At 52.6% G+C, this 26,801-nt stretch overlaps 9 protein-coding genes across 9 annotated transcripts; 3 read left to right on the top strand and 6 right to left on the bottom strand.

Moving 5' to 3' along the window:
- Positions 1-367: 367 nt before the first annotated feature.
- On the top strand, positions 368-2,346 carry QC761_706840 (uncharacterized protein; the record flags this gene model as incomplete). Its single annotated transcript, XM_062882237.1, has 2 exons — positions 368-416; positions 470-2,346. The coding sequence occupies 2 exons, from the start codon at positions 368-370 to the stop codon at positions 2,344-2,346; spliced, it is 1,926 nt and encodes a 641-aa protein (XP_062728253.1).
- An 892-nt stretch (positions 2,347-3,238) lies between these two features.
- Positions 3,239-5,714, bottom strand: MTS50 (Mitogen-activated protein kinase adapter protein MST50; the record flags this gene model as incomplete). Its single annotated transcript, XM_062882236.1, has 3 exons — positions 4,638-5,714; positions 4,417-4,578; positions 3,239-4,356 (listed from the first exon to the last, which is right to left on the bottom strand). Exons 1-3 carry the CDS (start codon positions 4,906-4,908, stop codon positions 3,239-3,241), a joined length of 1,551 nt encoding a protein of 516 aa, XP_062728252.1. The 5' UTR covers positions 4,909-5,714.
- A 1,244-nt stretch (positions 5,715-6,958) lies between these two features.
- QC761_706820 (uncharacterized protein) lies at positions 6,959-8,626 on the bottom strand (the record flags this gene model as incomplete). The annotated part of the gene is made up of 1 exon (XM_062882235.1): positions 6,959-8,626. The coding sequence occupies one exon, from the start codon at positions 8,624-8,626 to the stop codon at positions 6,959-6,961; it is 1,668 nt and encodes a 555-aa protein (XP_062728251.1).
- Positions 8,627-8,844: 218 nt separating this feature from the next.
- On the top strand, positions 8,845-10,864 carry RPS18 (ribosomal 40S subunit protein S18B). The gene is made up of 5 exons (XM_062882234.1): positions 8,845-9,024; positions 9,094-9,514; positions 9,960-10,033; positions 10,092-10,242; positions 10,300-10,864. The coding sequence occupies exons 2-5, from the start codon at positions 9,491-9,493 to the stop codon at positions 10,519-10,521; spliced, it is 471 nt and encodes a 156-aa protein (XP_062728250.1). The 5' UTR covers positions 8,845-9,024; positions 9,094-9,490; the 3' UTR covers positions 10,522-10,864.
- Positions 10,865-10,878: 14 nt separating this feature from the next.
- On the bottom strand, positions 10,879-11,820 carry QC761_706800 (uncharacterized protein; the record flags this gene model as incomplete). Its single annotated transcript, XM_062882233.1, has 1 exon — positions 10,879-11,820. The coding sequence occupies one exon, from the start codon at positions 11,818-11,820 to the stop codon at positions 10,879-10,881; it is 942 nt and encodes a 313-aa protein (XP_062728249.1).
- A 336-nt stretch (positions 11,821-12,156) lies between these two features.
- QC761_706790 (uncharacterized protein) lies at positions 12,157-14,957 on the top strand. The gene is made up of 2 exons (XM_062882232.1): positions 12,157-13,451; positions 13,509-14,957. Exons 1-2 carry the CDS (start codon positions 12,950-12,952, stop codon positions 14,669-14,671), a joined length of 1,665 nt encoding a protein of 554 aa, XP_062728248.1. The 5' UTR covers positions 12,157-12,949; the 3' UTR covers positions 14,672-14,957.
- Positions 14,958-15,518: 561 nt separating this feature from the next.
- PDE2 (3',5'-cyclic-nucleotide phosphodiesterase) lies at positions 15,519-19,785 on the bottom strand (the record flags this gene model as incomplete). Its single annotated transcript, XM_062882231.1, is given in 5 exon segments — positions 15,519-16,674; positions 16,693-18,130; positions 18,185-18,801; positions 18,873-19,565; positions 19,626-19,785. 4 exon segments carry the CDS (start codon positions 19,783-19,785, stop codon positions 17,324-17,326), a joined length of 2,277 nt encoding a protein of 758 aa, XP_062728247.1. The 3' UTR covers positions 15,519-16,674; positions 16,693-17,323.
- Positions 19,786-19,905: 120 nt separating this feature from the next.
- Positions 19,906-21,343, bottom strand: QC761_0106500 (uncharacterized protein; the record flags this gene model as incomplete). The annotated part of the gene is made up of 2 exons (XM_062873173.1): positions 19,906-20,149; positions 21,186-21,343. The coding sequence occupies 2 exons, from the start codon at positions 21,341-21,343 to the stop codon at positions 19,906-19,908; spliced, it is 402 nt and encodes a 133-aa protein (XP_062728246.1).
- Positions 21,344-25,538: 4,195 nt separating this feature from the next.
- On the bottom strand, positions 25,539-26,660 carry QC761_706770 (uncharacterized protein; the record flags this gene model as incomplete). Its single annotated transcript, XM_062882230.1, has 1 exon — positions 25,539-26,660. The coding sequence occupies one exon, from the start codon at positions 26,658-26,660 to the stop codon at positions 25,539-25,541; it is 1,122 nt and encodes a 373-aa protein (XP_062728245.1).
- Between the last annotated feature and the right edge of the window lie 141 nt (positions 26,661-26,801).

Raw genomic sequence — 26,801 nt, 5'->3', positions numbered from 1 at the left:
AATCTGCTTGCACCACTATAACCGTTTTCGGAGCTACCTAGCCAACATCGCCATCACTTTTTCTCTGGCCCTGGCATCACTTGTACTTTTGTTGCGACGAAGTAAGAATCCGGTGCCATTCAGACTCGTTGACTACAGTCGGCATCACTGTCAAAAATCGCCTGTCTCAGAAATAATCAAGACCACGGCAGGCATATTGGTAAGTCAATTTCTTGATGGGGACAATTTTGGGCTGAAGAAGAAGGCGCTGGGTCACGCCTATTCTTCTGTTTGCTCACCCACTACAAAAGCCTTTCTTGAACTTCGAGCTGGCTTGCTTTTTCCGCCAGCCAACAACTCTAACTAACTGCGCAACACAGCTCTACGAATGGCAAAGCCTTCTAAAAAGAAACAACAGACCCTGGAGGCCACCTTAGGTACGTTTCTCTCTTCCTCACCAAAGAAAAAATCGCTGATATATTTCCCGCAGGTCGTCCAAGAGTCAAGCCTGCCGTGATAACCCCCAGAAAAGCGACTCCAACCAAGGGCTCGCCATCCAAGAATAGCGTGATCGCCATGCCACCACCTCCTTCCGCTGCCGCAAGCAGCTCTTCTCCAGGTGGCAACTTTATAACTTCCTCCCAGCTCATACTCAGCAGCGCAAAGAAGACAAGGTCAAGACCGTCGCTCGCCTACCCCAAAGAGCTCGACCAGTCTTCGTCTGCGACCGAGGATGAGCCGCCTGTCAGCTCAATCAGGCAAACGTCCAAAGGGAAGGAGAAGGCCATCTTCATCAGTGAGGACGATGACGATGACGAGGATGAACGGCACACCAAGCGGGGAAAATCTCGTGACAAGCCAGCTTCCATCTCTTCGTCGTCAGCATCTCCAAGCCCCGTGAAGGAATCTACCCCGAAACAAAAGCAGCAAGCTCCAGCGGATTCGGAAGAGGAGTCAGACGATTTGCCTATCGTGACGCCCGTTTCATCACGTGTCAACAGGAAGAGGCGGCTTGCAGTTGATAGCGATGATTCAGACGACATGGCTTTGGTCTCCTCGCCCGTGAAGAAGCGGAGATTGATCCGTAGGGGCTCTTCACCGGTAAAACAGCAACAGAGCGACTCTGATGAAGAAGAGGTCGTTGCACCTACCCCGAGACTGCGGTCTTCACAAACCCCACGAAAGCCTCTTTCGGCGAAGGAAAAAGCGCGAGAGATGCTTCGTCGGCGACGTGCCGGTGAGACGATCGTTGAGGAGGACGGGGAGGAGGAAGAAGACGAGGAGGAAGATGTAGAGCCACGCAAGGCGCTCTACGATACAGATTCTGACCACCTCGCGCTTTCAGAATTCGAGGATGAAGAAGACGAACAAGAAAACGAAGTCGAGACCCCCGAACCGTCAGAGCCTGACGGCAAAAAGAAGAGGAAAAAAGACAAGAAAAAGAAAAAGAAAAAGAAGAAGCTCAAAGCTCTCAAGGGCGACTCCGACGACGAGGGCACCGAAGCCGAAGCCGAAGACCTCGATGACTTTGTGGTGGAAGACGATAGCGATGCACCCATGGGTGCCCCGGACGACCTGATGCAAATGCCCCTCCAATTCACCCACCACGCCCGCAAGAAGCTCATCGAGCACTTCCGGGACGTCGTCGAGTGGCTAGTCCAAAACAAGATCAACCCCGGATTCGCCGAAAAGACCGCCGAGCTCTACCGCATCGGCTGGCAGAAACTCGACGACGAGGTCAGAGCGCTCGCCAGCTCAAAATTCACCTCGTCAGCGTGGAAGCCTGACTTTTACAAAGCCTTGCGTGCCAGGCCGCAGTACACTTCCATCGAAGTCGGCGCTTCAGCTCACGAGACAATCTTTGGATCCAACTGCGAGGCGTGCGGCCGGTCAGGTCACCCAGCAACGTGGACGATTTCCTTTTCTGGCACCCCCTATGTTAAACGTTTTGGGATGGACTTTCTCGACCCGATTGAGCCGCCGAGTGACAGCGGTTCCTCCTCACAGTCCCAATCCGAATCTTACGACATGGACGAAGACGGGAACACCATCGCCCCCGAAGAGAAGACGTTTTACGTCGGGGTGGTGTGCAACGGCAACGCAGAGATTGCGCACACGTTGATACACTGGAAGCATGCGCTGCAGGACTGGGTGGAGAGCCAGCTGATGGCGGAGGGGTGGATGCAGCCTGCGAGATTGGTGGAGAGGGAGAAGATGAAGCTGAAGAGGAAGTATAAGCTGGTGGATAAGATTGTGGAGGGGTGGGTGGAAAGGGGGAAGGTGAGGGGGTTGTTTGGGGAGTTTAAGAACCAGTTGGAGCGGGCCAGGAGTCAGCAGACCACGGGGAGGGGGTATAGGAGGGGGTAAGGGGGGTGTTTTTGGGACGGGTTTGATGGGTTTAGGGGGTTTTGGGGGTGGTGGATGGGTTGGTAGCAGTGATATGGGGACAGTTATGGGAGAGATCATTCATGGGGCAATATGAAACGGTGTTTTTTTGCTACTCTGGTGTTTGACAGGAGCGTAGACCTTTGAAGATAGTTGAGACGTGTCGAAAGATACTGGTCAGGCGTATCAGCATAATCAAGAGGCGCATCACTATACCTAACCCAGAGGTGTCCTGTTATCCATGAAGGCCATGCTTGATTCCACATCACAGTATCTCGTCATCATTCTATCCGGAGCGCTGTGCCGTGTACGGCAGCCACTATATATATATGTATACCACGAGAGTGAGCAGTATCAGGGTGATTAACAACCTTTTGACAGAAGTTCGAAATTCCTGTGTTTTCAATATTTATATATATATATATGAATAGAAAGCCTCCCCCCCACCCCGTCCTTCCCAGGCGACCACTCAAATCCCCATACATGTTCCTTTTTGGAAACAATCCATCCAGCATCCTACTTACCAAACCCACATCACATCGCTCACTTCCCAAAAGTGATACTTTCCAGACAAAAACCTCCCAAGGTATAGAAACAAGAAAAAAATCAAGATGCTTCCAAACTTTATGTCAACACTCCCCCCCAACCACATTTCCACCCATCTTTCCAACTATTTTGCTGTATAAAAAAAAACAAATATCACACAGGTCTTGTGTCCCTCCCCTTTTCCTACTCAAATCCAACAATCCGAAACACACATAAATATCACCTCATATCCAAAATCCAACATCTCATCATCCCACCCCGCTCCCTACGCCCTCGCTTGCTCCACATTATCGAGACAAACCTCAGAAACGTCTCCCCAAAGACTCCCTCAAATAATCCCCCCCGGCGGATCATACCCCATCATCCCCATCCCCCCTCCCCTCCCCCCAGACCCCAACCCCGCACTCCCCGGCTGCTGCTGCTGCTGCCCCCCATCCCCTCCCCCTCCCATCCCCCCACCATCACCCCCAACCGCCCCCCCAGCCTGCGCATTGTTTGTCTTCCTGAGCATAAACATCGGCTTCTTCCCCTCTTTGTCCAGCTGCTTGAACAGAATCAACGGCTTCTCATCCAGCCCCAGACATCTCTCCTGATCCCCATACACAATGTACAGCGCATACTGGTCCCAGGGCGCGTTGATCTGGTACTTCTTCAACGCCGCCGGCAGCACCTTGTAACACGGGTCATCCATGCTCACCCTAAAAGACTTGAATATTTCGACCGAGTTACTCGACCCTGGTGTTTCCGGCGCCGGGGTTTGCATCCTTCTCGGCGCGGGGACGGCCGTTGTTTTGGTTTGGTTGCCGTAATGGTCGTTTTCGGAAAAGGTTGTTCTGGTTGACGAGGGCGGTTGCTGTGGTTGTTGCTGTTGCTGCTGGGGTGGTTGATCAGAGCGGTAGGCTCGTGAGGACAAGGTATTGCCTGCTAGACCGGTGGTTGGTGGCGAGGTGGGGGAGGGCATGTTTGGTGATGGATATCCCGGGGAGACGGAGCTGCCTACGCCGTTCATGGCTGCGAGGTGGGACGACGACATGACTGCTCTGTCTGCCGCTCCCGAGGGGTCGAGGGTCTGCTCGACTAGGGAAGGGTTGTGTGTGGTTTGAAGATGAGTTGGTGATGTTGCTTTTGGTGTCGACCCGAGCTTAATCACCTTAGTTGAGTATTTCCTCGACAGGCTACTATTGTATTGGTTGGCTGATGACGGCGTTGGTGCAGGCGGCGATAGGGTATCTCCATACGACGGATCGTTTGGTAAAGGCTGTTGGTAATCCTTGGCCAACCTCAACGCGGGGAGCATATCCTCGCGCAACCTCCTGAAATCGTCCGTCAGTCGACGCAAGTCCTGTTCAAACATGGAGATCCGCTCGTCTCGAACACGCAGTTGCTGGACAAGATGTTGAATGTCCTTCAACGTCGCGTTTGCTGCCTGGGCTTCGGTTTCCGCAGCTGCGTTTTCCTCGTGTTAGTCACCAAGCACATCCTCCTGGAACAGGGGTTACCACATACTGGGCGGCATGTAATGATCGCTCTCGATAGGTACATCCTGGGCTTTTTTGACATCATACACGGATTTCAATATTGTCAGGCGGTGGCCCACGCTGTTGATTCCCATGGATTTGAGATCGTCATGCTGAAGAGCCACCAGAGCCTCGCCCACAATCTCGTTTTCTTGTCAAAGAATATTAGCGGTGACATTCCTTCGAGAGACTCAGCCGGCGCAAGCGTACCTAGAAATATATCTGCATATTGTTGAACGCCTATTGACGCAATAAAATCGGCACACTCTTCGGCAGTCCATTCCGAAATGATGGTCTCTGGGAGCCTGTCGGCGCTTGAGCGATAGCCATAGGTTGTCGGTGTGTGTTCGGTTGAAGGTGGGTCAGAATCGATAGGAGAGGTCTCGACATCGGTGGCCATGGGCGAGCTTCCATGGATATCTCTCTCGTACTCGTCGTCGGCGTCCGACTCGGCGTAGGCGGTACCGGAATCGAAATTCATGACTGAAATAGTTCTGTGAGGCCCTCACAGCCCAAAGCTGCAACGAGGGCCGGATTGTCGGTTTTCTGGGGCCCTTAAAGTGAGAACTGGTAGAGCTACCAGGAGACGAGGTGGTGGCCAGCGTCGAGGGCAGAGGGTCCTCGGCGTGGGGGGCGACGATAAGGGGTGCGACGGTTCAGGATCTTCGCTTGGGTCCCAGAAAGCTGATATGTGTAGAGGAACGAAGACAATATACAGAATAATCACTTTCAGCAAAGCAACCGATTTCGGCGGCGATGGTGTCCAACGGCGCCAAAATTGGGAAAATCCAACTAGCTGGAAAGCCGTTCCAACAATTCAGGTACAACGGCAGCCCCTCCTTAAGCCTCAACGGGCGGTGCGGTCGGCCTCGGGAGACGGGCTCTTTGCTCTTCGGTCGGCGTATCGGGGGGTCGCGATGGTGGCAGCGACGACTTCGGAAGTGTCTTGTCGCTGTTGACGAGCGACCTGGAGGAAAAACAGGCGGTCGTGATGCGGGCGGAGGTTGATTGCGGATTCAGGTTGCTGTTGTCGTAGCCGCTCGCTTTGGCCGCTTGGAAGTGGTGGTGGCACCCGAAATGGTCTTAGCGCTAAATTTGCAAGTCGGTTGCTTGGCCCCGGCCCCTCGACCCGCTTCTTCTTAACGGGGGAGACGGGGTTTCCTAGTCCACCGTTGCATCTGTTTTGAACTGATCCTCGCTCGACCTTTGACCTCAACCATGACCTCGACGACTGCTGATCACAAACATCAATTCCAGTTTTTTTTTTTCGTTTTCGTCTGAACAGTCTGAGCACTCTGAATATCATCTCAGAAGCGGCACTTGAATACCTTGTGCCTGGCCACCAGAGTCCAGATGGCGTGTCACCATGCAAGTTTGTGGCAGCAGCACATTCATAGGGCTCTCACAGCCTTGCCATAATTGCTTCTCCCCCACCAAAAATATATTGAACAGCAGCACAAGTCCGCAGTCAGCTCACATTCTTCCTCCGCGTCAAACGTTACCATCTAAGATTTATCTTAGCTCATCACAAGTACGCCTGGTACACTTATTACACTCTTTCTAGGCTGCGCAAGTCACCAGGCCACCACATAATTATCACCCATCTTCAACACCCCCGTTCCCCGCCTTCCCTACCTCCCCTTTCCACAAAAAAGAAAGCTTCAGTACCCGCCCACCAAGTCTCACCAAAGCCTGCCCCCATCGTCCAGAACGTCCAACACATCCCCATCAATCCCCTGTCCATATATAACCACCCATATCCCAAACCCCGCGTTTCAACTTTTTTTTTTTCCTAACTCGACCCAACCAAACGGCCCGGTATCTCTTCCTCCCGTCCACCATGCCTGGTCACCAAAATCCTCCGATCAACAAAACGAATCCTTCTCGTCCTTCTAGAAATATACACCTTACAAACTCAATTACTTGATTATGCATTGATCTGTCAAATCTATATGTGGACATCACCTCACACATAAATTTGACACCAAAAAAAGTTCAGATGATAGTTCACAAACAAGAAAAGGAAACACTCATGGTAGAGATGAACTCCCCTATCTCAGTGATAGGGATCATATCATCATCAAGCTTTTTGAACAGCCGTCTCAAACAAACCGCCAAGCGGTTGGCACAAATGCTACGTTCGTCATGGGCGGTTATCGTCGTATTTTAGTCCACTCAAACAAAGAACACATGCTTGCTTGTTGCTTGGGTTTCTTCAACCGATAAGTTCCCCCCCTGGGCCAGGGAGCCTGAATAGGGGTAAGATCCACCCGAATAGTTACTCGATATATAGAAAGATTTCTGTCGTGTTTCAAAAATAATTCCATTCAAACTCTTCGCTAACATGTTCATGATATCTCGTTGCAAAAAAAAAAAAAAAAGAAAGAAACAGCTATCCTCCCCAAACTCATTATACCAAACCCATATCAGAATTCCTCCCAAAACCCATCCCCAAATTCCCATCATGCTTGATCACTTCTAGTATGCCCCATCCATGTCCTACACCACCCTCATAATCCCTCCTAACCCCCCTAAAACCCAGAACTCCTCTTCCTCTGCACCCTCCTCCGTCCCCCACCCCCCTCCTCCTCCTTCTTCGGCCTATGCGGCAGCGTCTGGCTCAACTTCGCCTGCAACTCCGGACTCATCCTACTCTCAACCTGACTCCTCACATGCTCCAACTGCTGCCCCGCCCCCTTCCAAAGTACATTCAGCTTATTGCAATGAAACGGCCCCTGGCCCCCTTGTTGTTGATTCGGGCCCGACCCCGGCCCCGCACTCACCGGTCGTGGCGGCAGCGCCGGCGCCGGAGCACCTAACCACTGCGGCTGCTGCTGCTGTGGCGGCGGGGGGGCAGGGAAAAACTGTTGCTGCTGCGGGATAGAAGCCAAGTTATTCAACGATGACGCCGGCCTAGGAGGCAAAGAAGGCCGATCCGATGGGAGGTCCTGGCCCTCAACCCCGTACTTCTTGCGCAGACGCTCCGTTTCTTTGGCGATTTCCGCTTCTCGCTTGCGCTGGGCCTTTTCCTCCTCTTCGAGCATCTTTTTGATGCGCTTCTGCTCTGCGCGTTCGGCCTTCTCCCGCTCGCGTTGTTCGCGCTCGACGAGTTCTTGCAGGCGGTGGGTTTCTGCTTCGATAGAGGCTGTAGGGGTGGAGGTGAAGGTTACGGCTTGTTTGTTTGGTGGGCCGCCGGGGGTCGGGGGTGGGATGTTGTTTGCTGTTGTTGTTGGGGGAGCTGCGCCAGGTTTGGAGGAGGTAGTAGGCATTGTGTTGCTCTTGACCGGGGGAGGAGTGTTGTTCAAGGCTCCTGACATGGCGGCTGGGGGGGTTGCTGCCGGGGGTGGAAAAACTGCTGCTGCTGCCACCACATTGGGACGGGAGTTCTTCCTCTTCTGCGGGTTTGGGAGGGGCCCTGGGCTGGTGGCCGAGACGTTGAACAGCCCTGGCTTGGGGTTGAGGTAGAGATCCTTGATGACTTCTGCGCCGAGGAGGAGGACCAGCTCTAGTCCCTTGCGGTCTTCAACCTCTACTCGGTGAAGGTTTGGCTGGTAGAGCGTCATGGCGCTTTCTCTTGATCCCTTGTACATGGCGACTGTGATATCGGGCTCCTTGCTCTTCTTGCCTGCCGTGTTCTTGCCTGACATGTAACATGTCATATCCTTGCTGAGTTTGCCCTCCTTTTTCCAACGGAACATGATCCGCGGGACCAGATCAGCAGCTGCTGGAGAGGTGTTCTGCTGCTCACGGTCGAGCTCGCTCGTCGTGGGAGTCTTAAATGTCTGAACTGGAATCTCAAACTCCCAGGTATCACTCTTGTTCCAGCTGCCTGCCATCAGCTTCACTGCGATAGTCTGATCTGGATCATAGAGTTGGATAGAGAAGCTGTCTGGAATAATCGCTGTCGCTGGCGCAGGAGGAGCGCCAGACTGTGCTTGGGCGCGGATCTCGGCCGCGGAGAGGGTAGGCAGTGTCCACTCCGGTTCGACCGTCACCTCGCCGTATACAACATTGTGGTTATAAGGATCGCAAAGCCCAACGCCATACTTGTTGCGAGAAGCTGGCAGCGCGGGGTCTGGTTTTCGCAATAGATACTCGGGAGATGGTTCGGAGCCGTTCTGAGTGAAGTAAAGTATGGTTGAGAGTGGGTCGTCTGACGACGGCTTCAACCGAAAGGTTGGAAGGTTTTCGTCGAGCATCTTGAAGTTCTGGGTGCGGGAGGGGCAACGTTGAACAACTTTGGAGACAAGCTTGGAGTTGGAAGGAAATGAGCAAGAGTTTACTTTTCTTTGCAGATGATGTACAGAAAGAGCAATGCTTGGCTACTGCTGCTGACGTCCCGTGAGTCAGGCGCAGCAGAATGGAAGCGGACACGGGGCTAAGTTATTGGCAGCTGAAGCAAGCAACAAGATGCCGACCCAAGTTGACCCCGCGATGTTGGACTGGCCCGCCCAGGCAAACGTCACCGTCGGTCTTAGGCTCAGCCACCAAGCGAGCAACCACCGCGCGTGCAGTTTCGGATTGCCATTGTTGCAGGGACTGCGTCATGTCGAGTTCTCAGGGGCAAACTCCAGTTTCTAGCTATTTTAGTTTGCAGGTATGAAAGGGTTCGATCTGAGATGCCGGCTCTCTAATTATCTTGCTGACTGCGGGACGCTCCTTGAAGAGTCGTTTCTCGATTGGCTCAGCTGTTGGTTGAAACCACCACCGAGGCAGAGGCATGACAATGAAGGAGCTTGCCAACTGACAACGAGACTGGTCATGCTTCCTGAGCAATGTCTGGGGAAAGTGGCGCGGAGGGAGCCCAGAAGTTCGCTCTCACAGGGCTGATGCCAAGTAAGGTAACCCTAACCCTGACCGTCGAACAGGCAAAATGCAGCCCCACATTGTTCACCTTAGCTGGTCCGTGCCTGGGCAAGTGAATTTCTGCCCCCCCACACGTGACCACACACAAATTCGAAAACCCATCGGCTCACAAATTCGCTAACGACCCTTTTTACGAAACCTCGACAGCAACCAAATTCTGGACAACACGAGCGAAGCCTCGACAACAGTTGCCCATCATGAGTTTGGTCTCGGGTGAGAAGGTACGTCTTTCTATCTCTATCTCCATCAGCTGTTGAGTTTGCCTGCCTGTGAAATGCCTGTGTTGTGGTCGCCGCCGCCTCCCCGATCGAAAACTTCGAAGCAGAACTCGTCCTTGACGATATCATCGACGATCGCAATCTTCCCACCTCGAAATCGATCAAATCCGACATCGTTGCCTCAAAACCTATCAATTTCGACCTTGATGGCGGCCGGAAATACACTCGACACATTGCACCGACTCGGCGGATCTGCCGGATAAGCCCAGAGCTTTGGGACTCTATCTAGGCCCCAGATGCCCACGATGTGACTATTTGAGTTATTGGACGTGTTTGGCCAGCATCCAGAGTTTGGCAATATCACCAATGAGAGATGGCAGCATGGCAAACTGAGCAGACGGCGGGCATCATATTGAGTGTCGAGGGGCCGGGCTAACTAGTCTCACAGAGCAATTTCAACCACATTCTGCGTCTGCTCAACACCAACGTTGACGGCAAGCAGAAGGTCGTTTACTCCTTGACGTGAGTTCGAACCGCACCAGTCGCAAACCGCTTGGACATTGGCTAACCCCCAGTCCAGCAAGATCAAGGGTGTCGGTCGCCGCTACTCCAACTTGGTGTGCAAGAAGGCCGATGTCGACCTGAAGAAGCGCGCCGGTGAGCTCACCTCCGAAGAGCTCGAGCGTCTGGTCACCATCATCCAGAACCCCACCGCCTACAAGATCCCCGCCGTATGTCATCCCTCGGTGCCCTCCCGCCACCGAATAGCAAGCTAACAACATGAATAGTGGTTCCTCAACAGACAGCGCGACATTGTCGATGGCAAGGACTCCCAGATCCTCGCCAACGGTGTTGACTCCAAGCTCCGTGATGATCTCGAGCGCTTGAAGAAGATCCGTGCCCACCGTGGTCTCCGTCACTACTGGGGCCTCCGTGTCCGTGGCCAGCACACCAAGACGACTGGTCGCCGCGGCCGGACCGTCGGTGTCTCCAAGAAGAAGGGTGGTTAAGCATTTGCGGGAAGCGTGCGGTTTTGTTTGGCACTGCTGTGCTTGGCTTTTCGGTGGTGTTATCTCAGGCAAAGGATGGTCATGGGGCTCGGGTTGATTTTTTTTTCCTTTGCGACGTCTCTACTCTGTGGAGGTCGCCGGATTGCTAAAGGGAACCACCATGATACACAGCATGACAATACAGGCGCAGATATGAAAAAAGTACATGACCATTTCTAGTGACTTGTACTTTCGTATGGCGACTTGTGTGATACAAAATCAAAAGAACTTTTTATTCCTATCAACAGTAACTAGACCAAGGCATGCTAGAAGGGGTATCAAGATATTTGTTTGGGCATCTTCAAGTTTTTTTCTCTTTTAGTCCTCGTGTGTGACCGCCCTATCCAGCACCTCGACGTTGCCTCTCCCCTTGGTCTCGTTCTCGATGAAGTCTGAAAGATCCTTGAAGATGCCTGGTTCGACGAAACCAACAGCTTCCCACTCGGAACCCATGACGTCCTGATTCTCGACCTGCTCGAATAAGCTGAGAATCTTATCCTTGACCGTGCCTGGTGCCTTCTTCTCCCCCTCCTCGTCCTCCTTTCCAGCAGCCACTTTGGGAGCCTTGACTGACTGCTTCAGGACATTCGTCGGGCAAGTAACACGCACCCGCATGCGCGCTCTCGCGATAGGTATCGGCTGGTGCGCAACAAGAGCCTTCATCGCCTCCAACGCCTGCGACTTTGCGCTCTTGGTAGCGCTCACGCCCTTCCAAATCGGCTTCGGCGCCTGCGGTTTCGACTCCCCTGCCTCCCCCGTCGCGGGCGTCCCACTGGCACTGTTCCCGTCCTCCTTCTTATCCTTGTCATTATTACTCTGCTGGTGCGCCTGCGAACTGAGCTGATCGAGCGCCTTTTCGATAATACTCGTGGTGTACACCCTCTTCGTCCTCGGGTCAACCAGCTTGCTGGCCACCATGCTCATCACCTCATTGTGCACGCGCTCCAGCTGGGCGGAGCGTTCTTTTTCTCCGACTTGCATCTCGCCCTTCTTGAGAATCTCGAGGATGATGTCGTCGACGGAGACGTCCTTACCAAAGGCTTTGGCGAGCTCGGCCGAGGGGGCGGTTTGGCCTTTGGAGACGTTGAGGAAGACGTTTGGGATTTGGAGGACGTTGTCGAGGTCTGTTTCGATGCCGGAGCGCCACTCGAGGACTTTGTTTTTGTAGCAGGCGATTTCGAAGCGCTTTTTGCCTTTTTTGAGGCGGACGAGAGAGACGTTTGTTAACTTGATTTGGTTGGAAGGTTGTTGGATGACCATTATGGTGGTTTGGCCTCGGTCGAGGGCTTGGGTAGTAGATGTGGTGGTTTGGTTGGTGAGAAGGGGATGCGGATGTTGATGCGATTAGAACAAGGGTTTCATGTGTACAGTGTGACTGTGTCTTTTGTGAGGCTGGAAGAGGTTTGCTTGATAATCATCAACTTTGCGATCAAGGTGGGACAGGGAGATTTTGCTTCAAATTTGGTTTCTATCACAATTCTACCCCGCCATCTTGGTCACTGGCGGAGCAGATCTGGGTGGGCCAGGTCTTGGCTGACTCTAGGCCTTGTCGATTGCTAGCGCGACACATGAGATCAGTCACGTCGTTGATGATCCCCCTTGAAGCTTGAAGGCGCGCTGTCCCTTCCTGGAATGGTTCTCAATGTCTGAACGAGAATTTCTTCGCGACAAATACCAAGCTCCGACGACAGCTCAGCAAAAGCCAGCATCTTGGGATGCGCCGGAACTGCGATAGTCACACCAGGTTGCGCACTAACAATCACTGATAGTGAGTCAAGACGGTGGGTCACTGCAGCGCCCGCTGGCACCGCTTTGCTGGGCTTGGACCGACGTAATGCCATCCCCACTTGCCTTACTCTCGACCCCTACAGCATCGGTCGCGCTTTTCGTACAGTGAGGACGGATAGACAGGAAATTGAGATGAACTTGAGATAGGAGCTTTAATCTCATTTCGATGGGCTCAATTCATTGACAGCAGAAATCGCCTGCTGAATCTCGCGGGGCTGGGTGGCCAGCTGAGGCACGGCAAAGCAACTGGTTGCCATGGGGCTCCTGGCAATGACGAAGCTTATCGGCTCGGGGGACGATAACCGCCAAGTTGATTGGAGCTGCGCCCTTGTCTGCAGGGTTTGCACAGAAAATGCAGCCTCGCGCGCTCACTTGGGCATAGTTTACCGCATTTTCTGTAGACCGCCAAACGTTCTCGTGACCCCAACCTGCAAGGTACCAGTGGCGCAACCCAGATCTGCCTGTTTCCCCGACCTCCGGGAACAGCTCATTGCTGTTTCAGTTATTAGCTATCCTCCCCCAAGCTTATTCCTCTTCCTCTCCTCCTTCCTCCATCCATCACCATCTCTAAATTGACTCTTCATCACCATACATATCTACAATGAGGGTCGCTGCTTCGACAGTGCTCCTCGGAGTCGCCTCGGCGGCTTCGTTCCAGCAGCAAACACAGCATGTTCTCTCGAGCGGCTACGAACGGGCCCAGGCTGGCATGAAGCCGCTCGCCGAACAGTTCGTTGACGCTGCTGGCAAGCCCATCGCCAACATTGAGGAGGCCTTCCATGGCATGACCGCCGAGGTCAAGGCCCTCTGGGACGAGATCAAGCTCCTCGTGCCAGAAAGTGCCTTCAACCACACCAACTGGTTCACCAAGCCCAAGCCCGCCCGTCGCCGTCATGACTGGGACCACGTCGTCAAGGGCGCCGATGTCCAGAAACTCTGGGTTCAGGGCGAGAGCGGTGAAGACCACCGCCAGGTGGATGGCAAGCTTGCCGATTTCAACCTCCGTGTCAAGGCTGTTGACCCATCCAAGCTTGGCGTCGACAAGGTAAAGCAGTACAGCGGTTACTTGGATGACGAGGCCAATGACAAGCACTTGTTTTACTGTATGTTCTGTCACCCCTAATTCTGCTTAATCGCATTAAGCTAATGTCTATGATTAGGGTTCTTCGAGTCCCGCAACGATCCCAAGAACGACCCCGTGGTCCTCTGGCTCAACGGCGGTCCAGGCTGCTCTTCCCTCACTGGCTTGTTCCTCGAGCTCGGTCCGTCATCGATCGACAAGAAGCTCAAGGTTGTGAACAACGAGTTCAGCTGGAACAACAATGCCAGCGTCATCTTCCTTGACCAGCCCGTCAACGTCGGCTACTCGTACTCTGGCAACTCCGTGAGCAACACCATTGCTGCTGGCAAGGATGTCTACGCTCTCCTGTCCCTCTTCTTCCACCAGTTCCCTGAGTACGCCAAGCAAGACTTCCACATTGCTGGCGAGTCCTATGCTGGTCACTACATTCCCGTCTTTGCCTCTGAGATCCTGTCCCACAAGAACCGCAACATCAACCTCAAGTCGATCCTTATCGGGAATGGTTTGACCGACGGTCTTACTCAGTACGAGCACTACCGCCCTATGGCTTGCGGCAAGGGTGGTTACCCCGCCGTTCTTGACGAGTCTGAGTGCCGCAGCATGGACAATGCTCTTCCCCGCTGCCAGTCCCTCATCCAGAACTGCTACGACTCTGGTAGTGTCTGGAGTTGCGTTCCTGCTTCTATTTACTGCAACAATGCGCTCATTGGCCCCTACCAGCGGACCGGCCAGAACGTTTATGACATCCGTGGCAAGTGTGAGGATAGCAGCAACCTCTGCTATAGCGCTCTTGGCTGGATCAGCGACTATCTCAATCAGCAAGATGTCATGGATGCTCTTGGAGTTGAGGTCTCTGGCTACGAAAGCTGCAACTTTGACATCAACCGCAACTTCTTGTTCCAAGGCGACTGGATGCAGCCATTCCATCGCCTCGTCCCCAACATCCTCAAGGAGATCCCCGTTCTCATCTATGCCGGTGATGCCGACTACATCTGCAACTGGCTCGGTAACCAGGCCTGGACTGAGGCTCTTGAGTGGCCCGGCAAGAAGAACTTCAATAAGGCCTCTATCAAGGACTTGAAGCTTGCTGGCGCCGAGAAGGAGTACGGCAAGGTCAAGGCCTCTGGCAACTTCACCTTCATGCAGGTGTACCAGGCCGGGCACATGGTTCCCATGGACCAGCCCGAGAACTCTCTTGACTTCCTGAACCGGTGGTTGGGCGGTGAGTGGTTCGCGAAATAAGTGGGAGGTACACATACACAAGGCACCACAGACAACAGCGCATTCCTAGCATTGTTAGCAGGCTAGATTGATTGTTCGGGGGTTGGGAGCTTTTTGTCGAGCTTTTTATCTTGGACAGTAACACACGGCGCATTTCAGGGAGTAATTCATTGGGTTTGTGTTGTACACACTGTGTTTTTTCTCTTTTCCTTGTTTCCTTTGGACCAAGCAATAGTAGTAAATGATAAATGATAGGTCGTACATTGACTACCAGCTGAATCTCTATTGCCTCGTATGGTGTTGTGTCTATTTTGATAGCTCCGTGATGTTGTCACACGCTTCCAGCCCGAAAAAGCCGTTTTTGTGTACCTGAGACAATTGGAGAACTCTGTGTGACGCTGGTGGCATTTTTGATGGGAGCATGGCGATTTCCACATGTCTCGGGTTTGGGGGAAGGTTTTGACGGTTCCGGCCGTTTGGGAATTTTTTTTGTTGGAAGGGTGGTGGAAAGTATAGGATGTCTTGGTTTGAATGGAGGATCACGATGAGGGGATGAAGACGGTTGAAGTGGACATGTTCTTTTATTAACTCACGAATTCTATCCCTATGAACCGAACATGACTGTGTAGGAAAAAGAATAATGCAACGGGTGTGGTTTTCGTTTTTTTTCTCTTTCTCTTTCTTTCCCTCCTTTTTTTCTTCTTTTCGTTTTCCTTTTTCGGCAGTTTTCTTGTTTTCTTTTGGGGCTCTGATCATTCCTCGGCCATGATGGGAGGTAATAACTAATGTCTGAAAGATGAAGAAATCTACTCAAACACATATGAGTGTTATTAAACAAGGAGATCCCATAAAGAAGAACACGAACATGAAGATCTTGAAGCATCATGTAAAAGAGAAAGACTTGGGAGTAATGTAAGAGCACAACTCCAATGTTGACCGTGATTCCAGTGCGCAAAAAAGAAAAAATAAAAAAATAAAAAGGGACTCTTGAAGTGAGATGTAATGATGATGATGATGAATGCGCCACAGCCCTTTGTATATCGGTGTCGAAACTCGTCTATGTTATTGGTGTTAAACTCCTGGTCCTGTTGACCGAGATGTAGACCGCTCAGTGTTGAACCTTGCCATGAAACAGAGAGGCCAGGAAGAAGCCGTTTGGGAGGCACCTTTTTCGAGGCTGGTACCGTCTCCCTCTGTAGTCGAGGTTTCTGCTGTTATGTGTGGTTTTATATTGTTGTCGTCGTGTGTGGGTGTGTTTGTGTGGTTGTCTTGGTGGGTGGTTGCCCTCAAATGTGGTTGTAAGATATCGACATTGCTGTTGTTGCAGTTTGTAGTCCAGAGGTCGCATCCTTTGGGTCAAGTGTGTTGCCGAGATCCGTCGTGTTGTTCTTCCGCCTTCTGGGTCGTCTTCGTGGAATCCTCCCTCGACCATGGCACAGCCTTTCGGCTATATCCTTCTTCGCTCATGGGAATGTCTTGACCACATATTGTGGTCTTGACAGTCGTGAATCAGGTTATCACTCTTCGTATGCTCGCCATCGGTGGTGGTGTCCTCGCCCTGAGAGTGGAACCATCGTCGTGTGCTGCGTTTCTTCCGTGAGTGTGTGAGTGTATGTCTGTGTGTCTGTGTCGTATTGACCGTGTGTCGTTGTGTGTCGTCTCTCTATCGAGTCGTCGTGGCGGTCTTCTCTGTGTGCTGCTTCCTCCTCTGATACTCTCCGGCTCTCTAACCATGAGTATGTCGAAATGGGGATTGAGCCAAGGAAACAAAATAATAAGAAAATAACTTCTACTATCGAACGGCAGTAATACATGTGGTCTAGGGAGTGTGCATAAGGACGAATGTAACAAACAAAACAGGGGAAGCAAAACAATGTCAAGTCCAAACGAGCAGACATTGAAACATACAAACTGTTGTACGCGTAAAGACAAAAAAAAAGCCATCACGAAAACAAGAGAGCAAAACAACAAGAATGTGGCAACCAATCAGTGCTATGAATGATTAATTCATGTCTTATAGGCCCCTCCCCCCTCTCACCGCCCCCCCCCCCGGGGATTTCCATGCCTTTAAGCCCTTCCAACCCACCCCTTCCATCTACAAACCCCCTTCCCTGACCCGCCCCCTTTTTATCAAAACACCCACTTCAAGAATCCGTAATCCCGGATGCCTTTCCGGCATCCTAATCTTTCAAAGAAAACAAAAAGGTATCTTATCCGATGACCGGACAAGAAAAGGGGAGGGTCCATCAGTCATGCCCAAAAAGAAGGTTGAAAAAAGACCAAATCGAGAAAAGAAAAAAAGAAGAGCTAAAATAGAATGAAGAAAGGTTTACGTCCCCGAGCCTTGTCCCTGAACCCTTATTATACAATACAAATGCATTTCCCCAAAGTAACATGCAGAACAAGACTCCTTGAGCTCCCCTACAGTGTTAACTAACTCGTACACATTCTTCTTCGTCGTCGTCGTCGGCGCGGCTGATGGAAAGGGTGACTACACAATGCCGCGGACCCGAAGACTGAGTAGGTCTCGGCAAGCATTGGAACTGGGTGATGCGATATGCGAATGTATGCTCCTGCACTTGCCTGCGTGCGAAGGAGGTTCGACTTCTGTCGGGTAGGTGAAGTCGCAGTGGGGACTGCTCCTCAACTCGTCCGACCAAATGCGTGGCGGAGCTATGGGCTCGAACTTTTAGGAGACCTCTTCCACATATCCCCGAACCTCTGGATAAAACTGGTTTTCTTCTTTAACTGTCCGCCCGGAGCCAAGCCCAATTGTGTGTCAGATCCACCAAGATTAGTGTTTCCATTCAGGTATCCATTGTTTGGCGAGGCTTGGTGCTGGAAAGCCCCTTTCCCCTGGTTCCTGAAGGAATCCGGAGTGCTGCTTGTCACTGCACAACTGACGGGAGGGTCAACCGACGAATTGATGCTCACAATGCTCGTTCCCTGCGTGCTGGGTGATAGGGGCATCTTCCCTGTACCGGCACTGTCTGGTGCTGAGCTCAGCTCGGTCGTCTCGCTGCATCGCTGCCTGTGGGCACAGTGAGAGTGCAAATCGTCGTCCACCGCGTCAAAGCTTGTGTTGATGCCGTTGATTTCGGGGGGATTGGGCCGGCTGGCTGCGGGCTGCATGGAATTTTGTGATGAGTTTGGCCTTTGAGCATTGGGGAAATCCGTCTGAGAGGGCGAGCTCTCATGCTCATCCCCGTCTTTCAAGATGGCCTCGAACTTCAGTTTGTTCTCCTTGATTGCCTCGACGCAGAAACTCAACTCCGGAATGAGTTCCGCCACGCCCACGAACAGGGGAGCTGCGAACTTATTCATAAACAACAGTTGGTTCGAAGCAAGAGTCAGCTGGTCATTGCCAGGCAGCGAGTGAACGGACGTCGGCACGTCTCTCTCTCTCTCTTTTTGTCGTTGCTGGGCCGTTTCCCTGGACAGGGTATGCATCCATGTCACGGCTGTGTCGTACCCTCGAGCCTATATCAGCTGGTAAGACTAGTGTTTTTGTTCACATGAGTGGCGACCACTTACAACATTGCTGATGTCGGCGCACTTGATCAAAAGCGCACAGATCAGCGTCTGCTTCGACTCCATATCCATGTGGAAAGGCGAGTGATTTCGAGCCATGTCCTCTTGTCCTTCGCGAGCCTTGCGGATCCTGTCCAAAACACCCCTCAGTTGCACCATATAGTTGTCGTGCACACCCATATCGGTGGCCAAGATGGAGTCGATCACAAGCTTCTTCATGGTGGCGCATTTGTAGAATTTGGGCCAGTACTTGCGGAGGATATCCGTGAAGGCGGCACAATGATAGGATTCCAAAACGGACCGATCACTGTACAATCGGGCGAGCGGGTCGTTGGTCTTCACCAGGAAGCCGTTGTTGACTCCTGGATGCCCAACATCATGACCAATGGCGGTGACGAGGAGTGTGAGCGCTATGTGAGGCTCGATGCACTGCGCGAACTCAGAGTCTGAGGTCAGCCTGGGAGTGGTGCTAGAGGTAGGTGGATAGGGAGGCAATGCTCCTATGCGAACAAGAGTGTGGAAAATGTGTTGCAAGACGTCGACCACGTGGCAAAAGTTGTGATATTCCACATCGCTCTTATACGCGGCACAGCAAGCGTCAATAAAGGCTTGCAGTTGTCCTGCGAAAGAGAGGTCAGCATAACAGAGCATAAACAAAACAGAAGGACCGACGACGAGCAGCAGTGCCTACCTCTCTCTAACCGCCACGGGGCCAGCTCAGGCGCTGAAAAGGCATGCTCGAATATGAGTGACGCCGCCACCTTCAGTTCTTCGCGTTCGAATTGCGGAGCGTCAAATTGAAATTGGCCGATAGCGTGCGAAAGCAGGGCCTTTTTTTCGGCATCAATGCGAGTTTCCTCCCAGTTGAGGGGGACGTCGATTCCTTGAAATGAAGTACAGAGGTCGGGCAGGAGGGTTGATATCATGGTCTCGCCGACTAGGTTGTTGTTGTTGTTCCTTCCATGTGGGCTGAATGCATTTCGATTTCGGCACACCCGTTCAACATGTACCCTGATGTCGTCAAGACAACTGGAGCTGAGTGGGCTCAACACAGCATCGGTAGCCCCACGGGAGACAAGTTGAATTCGCAACGACCTGAGAACTTCGGGATCGATAGCCAGCGAGCTGTCTTGCCGAGTGACCACAGGAACCACTGTGACAAGGTTAGACATCCTCTTGGCGCGTGAGTCTCCGTCTATCCATTGCAGCAAGTCAAACCCATAGAGATCCGGTTCGGTGGGAAATTCCCACCACTTATTGCCTGGTATTGGCTCCTGAGCGGGGGTGTCTAGGAAAATGATTGTTGGTTTGGTTTTGGTCGACGGCTCCGAGTCAAGCATCCGCAAGTGGCCAAGGCAAGCTTCCCCTGTGCCACACAGAAAAACTAAGCTCGGGTATTAGCAAAGCTCACAGCTGCTCACGATCATTGGAGTTGTTTGCCTACCGCTCTCGAAAGCACTCGAAATGAGACGGACATTGTCCTCGAGCGAGCCAGACACTCCGCTGCCAGATAAACCATGACTTGATTGGACATGACGGTCCTCAGAAACAGCGCGGTGAACGTATATCACATTGCACTTCGCACTCTCCATTGGGTTTTCCATGCTCCCTTGAAGCCCTTTCCAGCCAGACGTGGCTGAACCTTTCCACCACGGGAGATTGGGTTGGCGACAACAAAACAGAGGTCTTGTTCACGATTTCTGTACCCGCAGACTTGATCGGATTCACCAGGCCTGGCCGCGACTAGGACGGCGAAAGGGCGCAGAGATGCGATCCAAGAACTGACGAGGACCAGTCACGCATACGTCGTAGAATAGTGTCGGGTCCTGGATGCTGCTGCTACCAAGAGGGTGATCGCCAGGGTCTAGTGACCGGAGGTTCGATGTCGACAGGCGTCGTGAAATCCAATTCGGTTTCCAATCCAGCTCAGAATGAATCCGCCGTAGGGTGAGGGGGGTGTTCAACGGACTGCTGCAAGTTAGACATGCCGCGCGACAAGTTCAATTAGATAAGACGAGGCTCGGTACAGAGAGCTGTGCGATAGGATGGTGGTGGAGGGACTGCGGGCGGGGACCAACAGAAGAAAAGAGCTGCCAGGTTGGGGTCATCAATTCGAGCGAGCGACTGAGGGCCGGAGAACGGCCTGGGGTCGCGCGTGGATCAAGACGATGTGTGTGTGTGTGTGTGTGTGTGTGTGTGTGTGTGCGAGCTTGTGTGGGTTCGAGCTAGGAGCAGGCGGGTGGGGACAGGAGGGGGGGAAGCAACGGGATTGGGAAGAGTCGACCAGGAAGAGCAAAGGAAACAATGGAAGGGATGGAGCGAACAATACTCGGTCATACCTGGACGGGTGTCTTGTGTGTCTTTGTCGTCCACTGTGTGCGCCCGTTGCGGGTGGGATGGGCGTGCGCTGTGTGCTGTGTTGGGCGGGTTCGTGCGTGTGTATGTGTGTGTGTGGTGAGCGAGGGTGGTGGTAGGTAGTAGACGGGAGAAGAGAGGGAGACAGAAACGAAGCAAGAAAGAAGGCTCGAGTCTTTCGGCTCGAGGCAACGCAACGCACGGCACCTGTTCACAAACCACAGATGGTGCGCGGTGCCTATGGGGCGCGATTGCAAGCTGTGTGTGTCTCTGAAGGATTTCGGGGACGCTGTAGGTGAGGGAACAAAAGATGAATGGAACAGGGGTAGGTGCCCGTGAAATAATATACGGATAAGGTATGGCAGTCCCTCTCGTTCGTCCACCCCCGGGGAGCACCACGACTGGGGCAAGATCAGAAGGAAACCATGGAGAAGGCGGACCGGACACTACGATGGGAGCCACGATCAGTAGGTACCGGATTTCACAGACCGTGGTTTTATTCCAGAAGGTGACTTGATTGAGTTGGGGAACGCCGGCGTCTGGCGTCTGGCAACTGGCGCGAGACCAGGTGTTTTAGCGGGCAGTGGAGGAAAGATGGTGGAATGAGTAACCTGGAAATGGAAGGGGGGGGTTTTTCGAGCAGGGTTACTAGAAGGTGTGGAGAAGCGCCCCCTCCTCGCGGTCGGCACCCCGGTTCAGCCATTCACAGCGCCCGCCCAGATGAAGCGCACGGAAGCGCAGCTGCAAAGGCGGGAAAGGTGCAATCTCAGGGATAGCCGGGGGGCGGGTTGGCTCTCGACAAACCATCCAAGCTTCTGGCTGCCTTCGAGAAGGGCTGTAGAACACGCTAAGGCCGATAAGCCTGCCATTACTGTATTAATCATCATCACGGGCCCTTCTTTGTCTTTGTGTCTCTTTTTGGTATCTTCTCGTGTTTCTTGTGCTTCTTGTGTCTCAACAAAGACATCCATCCCGTCATCACTACCCATTATTACTCGGGAAGACCCGTCCTCTTGGGTCATATGAGCATTCTGGGCCACCGATGCGCACCACTGCCACCCCGCGCCTTGAAGCTAGGTGCAAGAACGATCAAACCAACACGGAGTGATCGTCATGGTATCGCATCATATAGTCCCCGGATTATGGAGAAGGACTCGGAGAGCACGTCAGCATCACCAAACAGCCATGATAGCGGTTGTACATCATAACTGATGCCCATTCTCGCCATTGTTCAATATCGATACAATTTCAATGCAGAATGCTCTACCTTCCCAACTCGACCACAATCCGTGCCCGGCGTCGGTCTCGATCGAAAAGGGACGGGCTGTCCTTGGTGGCATTGAGACGAGTAGCCGCGGGGTGTCCAAAGCGTGGGTTCTTAAATGCAAGTCTGAGGCGCACTAACCTCTCTACCTTCTCGAATAGGCCAAGCCCTTCGATGCCCTGGCTGGTTTTATACTTGCGCGAGTTGATGAGTATTTTTTTGGGGGGAAGGGGGATATTTTCTCTTCTCAGTCTTTGCTCTAGGTCTTCCTGATGACTTGTTTCTTTCTTCAATGCTCACTTGAAGCACCCCCCTGCATCGCGATCTCGAGTGGAATACTTGGTGCCTCCATAATCATGTTCATCCTGCTTGTTTTTAGCCGCGCCGCAGCCCTCACACCCTTTCGCCAATGAATGCTGCCTGCCGCTGTGTTCTGGAAGACCACACATGCTCCAGCTTCAACACCTCCCCAAAGGGCTCAATCTATCTCTGACCTATCACACGTCTAGCCCAAAGGGGACGGCATGCAGGGGATGCAGGGGGTCTGCAGTACTTGAGCTTCGACAGGGCCACGCCAAAGAAGGGTGGGATACCACTCTCTGTAAGAAGGGGTCGGTATTACACCGTCTGCCATCTATCTGCCTTGACGTGACCGGCTCGACTTCGACGGATGCACTCGCCAGACCTTTCGGTGAAGGACCGAGAGCTTAAAGCCCAAGCCATTACATGGGACCTACGAGTCGCCGTCACCGAGTCCGGATGCGAGGCTAGCGTCCAGCATACAAACCTTGATTCACGGCCACGCCGACGACCTTCGAAAGCGTATCCCATCGCGATGCATTGCCGTTTCGAGAGGGTGCCCGAGTCAACGACACAAATATCTGACCAACACAGCAAACCAGCATGACATTTTCGGTCGACAGAGAACACATGAAAGAAATCACCCCCAGAGCTCCCCCCGGTTTCTGTACGAGTAGCTGCCAGACGGTTTCAGCCCTGCCGATCGATCGAATCCACGTCCCTGTCTGCCGTATGTGCTGACTGACATGGCAGACCGGAGATCTAGGAAAAGGCAACAGGCCTTTCTCGCATGCCGTGTGCACCCCGATCCAAGCTCTCGGGTTTGCTGCTGAGTCGGCCAGATGCCGGTGGCTGGGAAAGAGTTTATAGAACCCTCTGCTATTGCCAGAACTTCAATCGGCCCCCTCATCCTGAGCTGCCGTCATGCTCCATTCTCTTTCGCTTCCAAAGTAATCTTGCGGCTCAGTAACAATACATGCACCAACGCAGTTCAGCGGGCGGTGCTTGCCATTGGTTGCGAGTGTGACACCGGGGCATGTCAGGGTATTTTTGTACAACCTGAGCGGTTGAAGCATAGATTGAATGATGTTGAACATCTAGCTGAGCAAGGACGTTCTTAAGAAGCATTGGTACATATCGCTAGAGCTGTAAGTAAACATCCAACTACACGAGGTTGTCTACAAAGAAAAGGGTAGAGCAAGGCCCTTGTGTCTAATAGCAACTGAGAACTTTTCTTGTAGTTATCAATTTGAAAACCATCAACCCAAACCAAGGGGACGACATCCTATCCAAACATCAAACTCAGCTTTAGAAAGGAAATCTTTCGAAAGGTCTCCGCAAAGCTCAGGCTTCACCGATTTCGCAAGCTAAAGAATTCCAAACACGTCACGATACTGCTCCACAAAGCTGGGAGTTAAGCATAATTAAAATAAAGAATGTATCTGCCAACGGCTTCCCTTCCCCAGACATTATCGATGGCCGATTTTCCAGTGGTCACCACTCCACACTCAGATCTCGATGAAAAGCCCCATGATCCATTGTGTCAACCGACCGGTGGACGCTACCAAACCAAGCTTCTGTCGCGCTGACTCGTATTTGGTTATGACCAGGTATTGACAGACTACATGACAGTTCAACTCTTAGGTTCCCACGTGGTTCCGAACTTTGTGGGAGTGCCGTTGCGCTTGAATATGATTTCGGCACCGCCATCATGTGGCTTCCGGAACGCCAGGTGTGGCAACATGAGCGAGCAGGCCACCCGGAGCTCTCTCCGTGAATCAGCACCGCTCTTGTCAGTCTCTCGTCGACACCAAGGTGAAGAACGGGCAACACTACGGTCTCACAGGACCCTTCCCCGGATCACCCAATTTCACCATCTTCACGCCGTCCACACCCAGCAATCGCAGTACTCCTCCATCCACCGTCATAGAAATTACCCTGGAGCTACGTAATTGGACCTCGTGCTCTCAGCTTCCAGAAGTTGGGCTTCCACCGTAGCAATTACATACAAGAGGTTTCTCCCCAAAGAACACGGCCACATCAACAGCAGCTTTCTCACTTTGCGGCTTCCAAAAGGCGCTTCCAAAGATGGTTGCTTTCCTGTGGAATATTTCCGAAGTAGGTAGGTGCAACCGACGGGAGCTCCTCAGAGGAAGAGCTCCTGGCCCAAAACGTGGACCATTGGCGGATGAGCTCCCCCCTGGATGCCCTTTCTAAATAGAAGCTCCCCTTCCTAGCAAAAGAAGGTTCATACCCAGAGACAGCTCCTTCCCAGCACCCCACAGTTGGAAAGTACGATAATGCCTAGGTACGTATGCTCTTTCCACCTCACAATGCTCGCAACACCATGAGTCTCTATGCGTCAACTGTTTCTCAACAAAAGAAGAAGGAACATTGACTCGTTGGTCCGAGAGTCATTTCGTGCCATCACTTTCTCAACAGTTTTGTGGTCAGCTTGCAACAACTGCACACTCATGAGACACACCAGAGGTGATAACACCCCTTTTTTAAATAACCCAGGAAATCCAAACTTCTTGACAAGCAGCACCTCATCATAAGGAGGAGGGTATGGCCCCAACCCTCACTTCCCCACAACACAACAGCTTGGACTATCAGCAAGTACAAGCAGCTTCACACTTGCAGCGAAGCTACAGCGAAGCTACAGTGAGCTTCCAGCAGGGCAATCCGTTGTAGAGATTGGTGCCCCACTACCAGGCTATGGTATGGTCTGTGCATGCGACTCCACAGTACAGAAAGTTTTCTCAGCCTCTGCCTGGTCAATTTTTTCCCATTTCCACTTTGATCATCCCTTTGAACCATTCCATCACGAGCAAACTTCCCCACGGCAACGCCGACGACGACAGATATGACGGCAGCACTCTCCTCTCTTGCAAAACTCTAAAGCTGTTATCTGGACTTTTTTTTTCTTTTTTCTCTCTCATCGAGCTTGTTACGGAGTAGTGTTGTCCGGAGTTCGTATCCAGTTGAGGGGGGTGTTGTCGTCGTCGTCGTCGCCCTCGCCCTTCCCGGGCCAGTGTTGCTGCCCTCAACTTCTCTCCTACCTCCCTTTCCTCCTCTTTTGCTCCCTTCTCCTTTCCCCGACTCGTCCCATAATCACAAACACAGTTGTCTTCTTCCTGATTCGTTCAGCTCAACCTCCCCTTTGCTGTCCTTGAGTCACAGGATGCGCCTGGTTCTCCCAGAGCGTATTAGACTAGACTGAATCTCATGCAATGTTTTTTGAGTGCGGAACCTTGTTATTATTTACCATGGGGGACTTTCGCAATTTATCTGTTGCAACATTCTTTTGTTCTTGTCTTATCTTTACTAGGTATCCAATATCCAATATCAAGTTCAGAGTTTGAACCAAACGCCCTCGCTATGCTATGTCATGCTGTGTTCGTTTCCAATCATTTGACCCAGAAAAACCACACCGGATCAGAGAACAACCAAGGCCACCCCCAAAAAGCCCACCAGCGCCCCAAAAGCCTTGAGATTCCCCCTCGCCCCGGCTGCATCCCCAGTCGCAGCACCAGCAGCTGCACCACCGCTCCCCTCCACGGGTAAGGTTGTCCTCCCAGCTGTCTTCCCTTGTATCCCGTTGAGCCTGTCGCCCGTCTCTATCGCAGGTCCACGGTTGAAAAAGTCTACAAGGACAAACACCGGTTTTGTGCCCCACTGGTCCTGTCCGGAGCAAAGCTCTGCGTGTCTGCCTAAGGAACCGGTGGTGACAAGATCAGGGGAGTTGGTCGAGTCGATGAAGTCGACGTTTGGGATCTGGATCCCGGAGGAGAGGTCGACGTAGAGGAAGTGATTCAGCAGGGGTAGCAGGCCGGAGGATAGAGCGGCGGAGGCGGCGCCGGCGGAAAGGGGGCGGTCGAGGGTGCAAGTGAAGGAGGAGGGGGAGGTGTTGTTGAAGGGGGTTTCGAAGATGTATGAGAATTCAGGGAGGAGGTAAGGAGACGAAGGGGAGGGGGTGATGTTGGTTATGAAGGTTACTAGGCGGTGGTTGAGGGATATCATTTCTGATAGGGTGGGCCAAATGGTGGTGGTGTTGGTGGGGATGAAGCCGTATTGGGAGAGGGAGGAGGATTCGAAGAGGGAGGCGAAGGAGGTGATGGGTTGGGAGTCGGAGTTTACGAGGAGAAGGGTGATGACTTCATTTGGGTTGAGGAAGAGCCAGCTGGCCATGGAGGAGAGGAAGGTCTCGAGGGGGCCGGCGTCGAGGAGGTCGCAGAGGGTGTGGCAGAGCTTGAGGGTGTTGTCGTGGAGGTGGACTTGAGCCTGTAAGAGGCGGAGGCCGGAGGAGAGGGCGAGGGTGGCGTTGTAGTATTGGTTGCCGGCGATGGAGTTGCCGGTGGAGGCGTCGCGGAGGAAGGCCGAGTTGTGGGCGCCGATGTGGGTTATGTTGGAGTAGGAGCGGGAGCAGAGGTCGGGGGAGTTGTTGCAGGCTGTTTCTGAAGCTGGTGGTGGTGGTGGTGAGGAGAGGATGGTTGATTGGGCGGCGATGAGGGATGGCAGCAGGAGGGCTGCGAGAGGTAGTGGTGATAATCGGACCATGATTTTTTACTTTTTGGTTTGAGAGAAGATGTCAAAATAAAAGGGTAAAAAGAAGACATCGGCTTAAGAAGATGAAAAAGAAGGGATGAAGAACGTCATAAATTCCAGTCCCCTTCCCACGTTCGCCTCTGCTCGGCAACA

Source organism: Podospora bellae-mahoneyi, chromosome 7 (genome assembly GCF_035222275.1).
Source record: "Podospora bellae-mahoneyi strain CBS 112042 chromosome 7, whole genome shotgun sequence".
Lineage (NCBI taxonomy): Eukaryota > Fungi > Ascomycota > Sordariomycetes > Sordariales > Podosporaceae > Podospora > Podospora bellae-mahoneyi.
The sequence above is the reverse complement of the archived record's forward strand: the minus strand, read 5'-3'. Positions and strand labels throughout refer to the sequence as shown.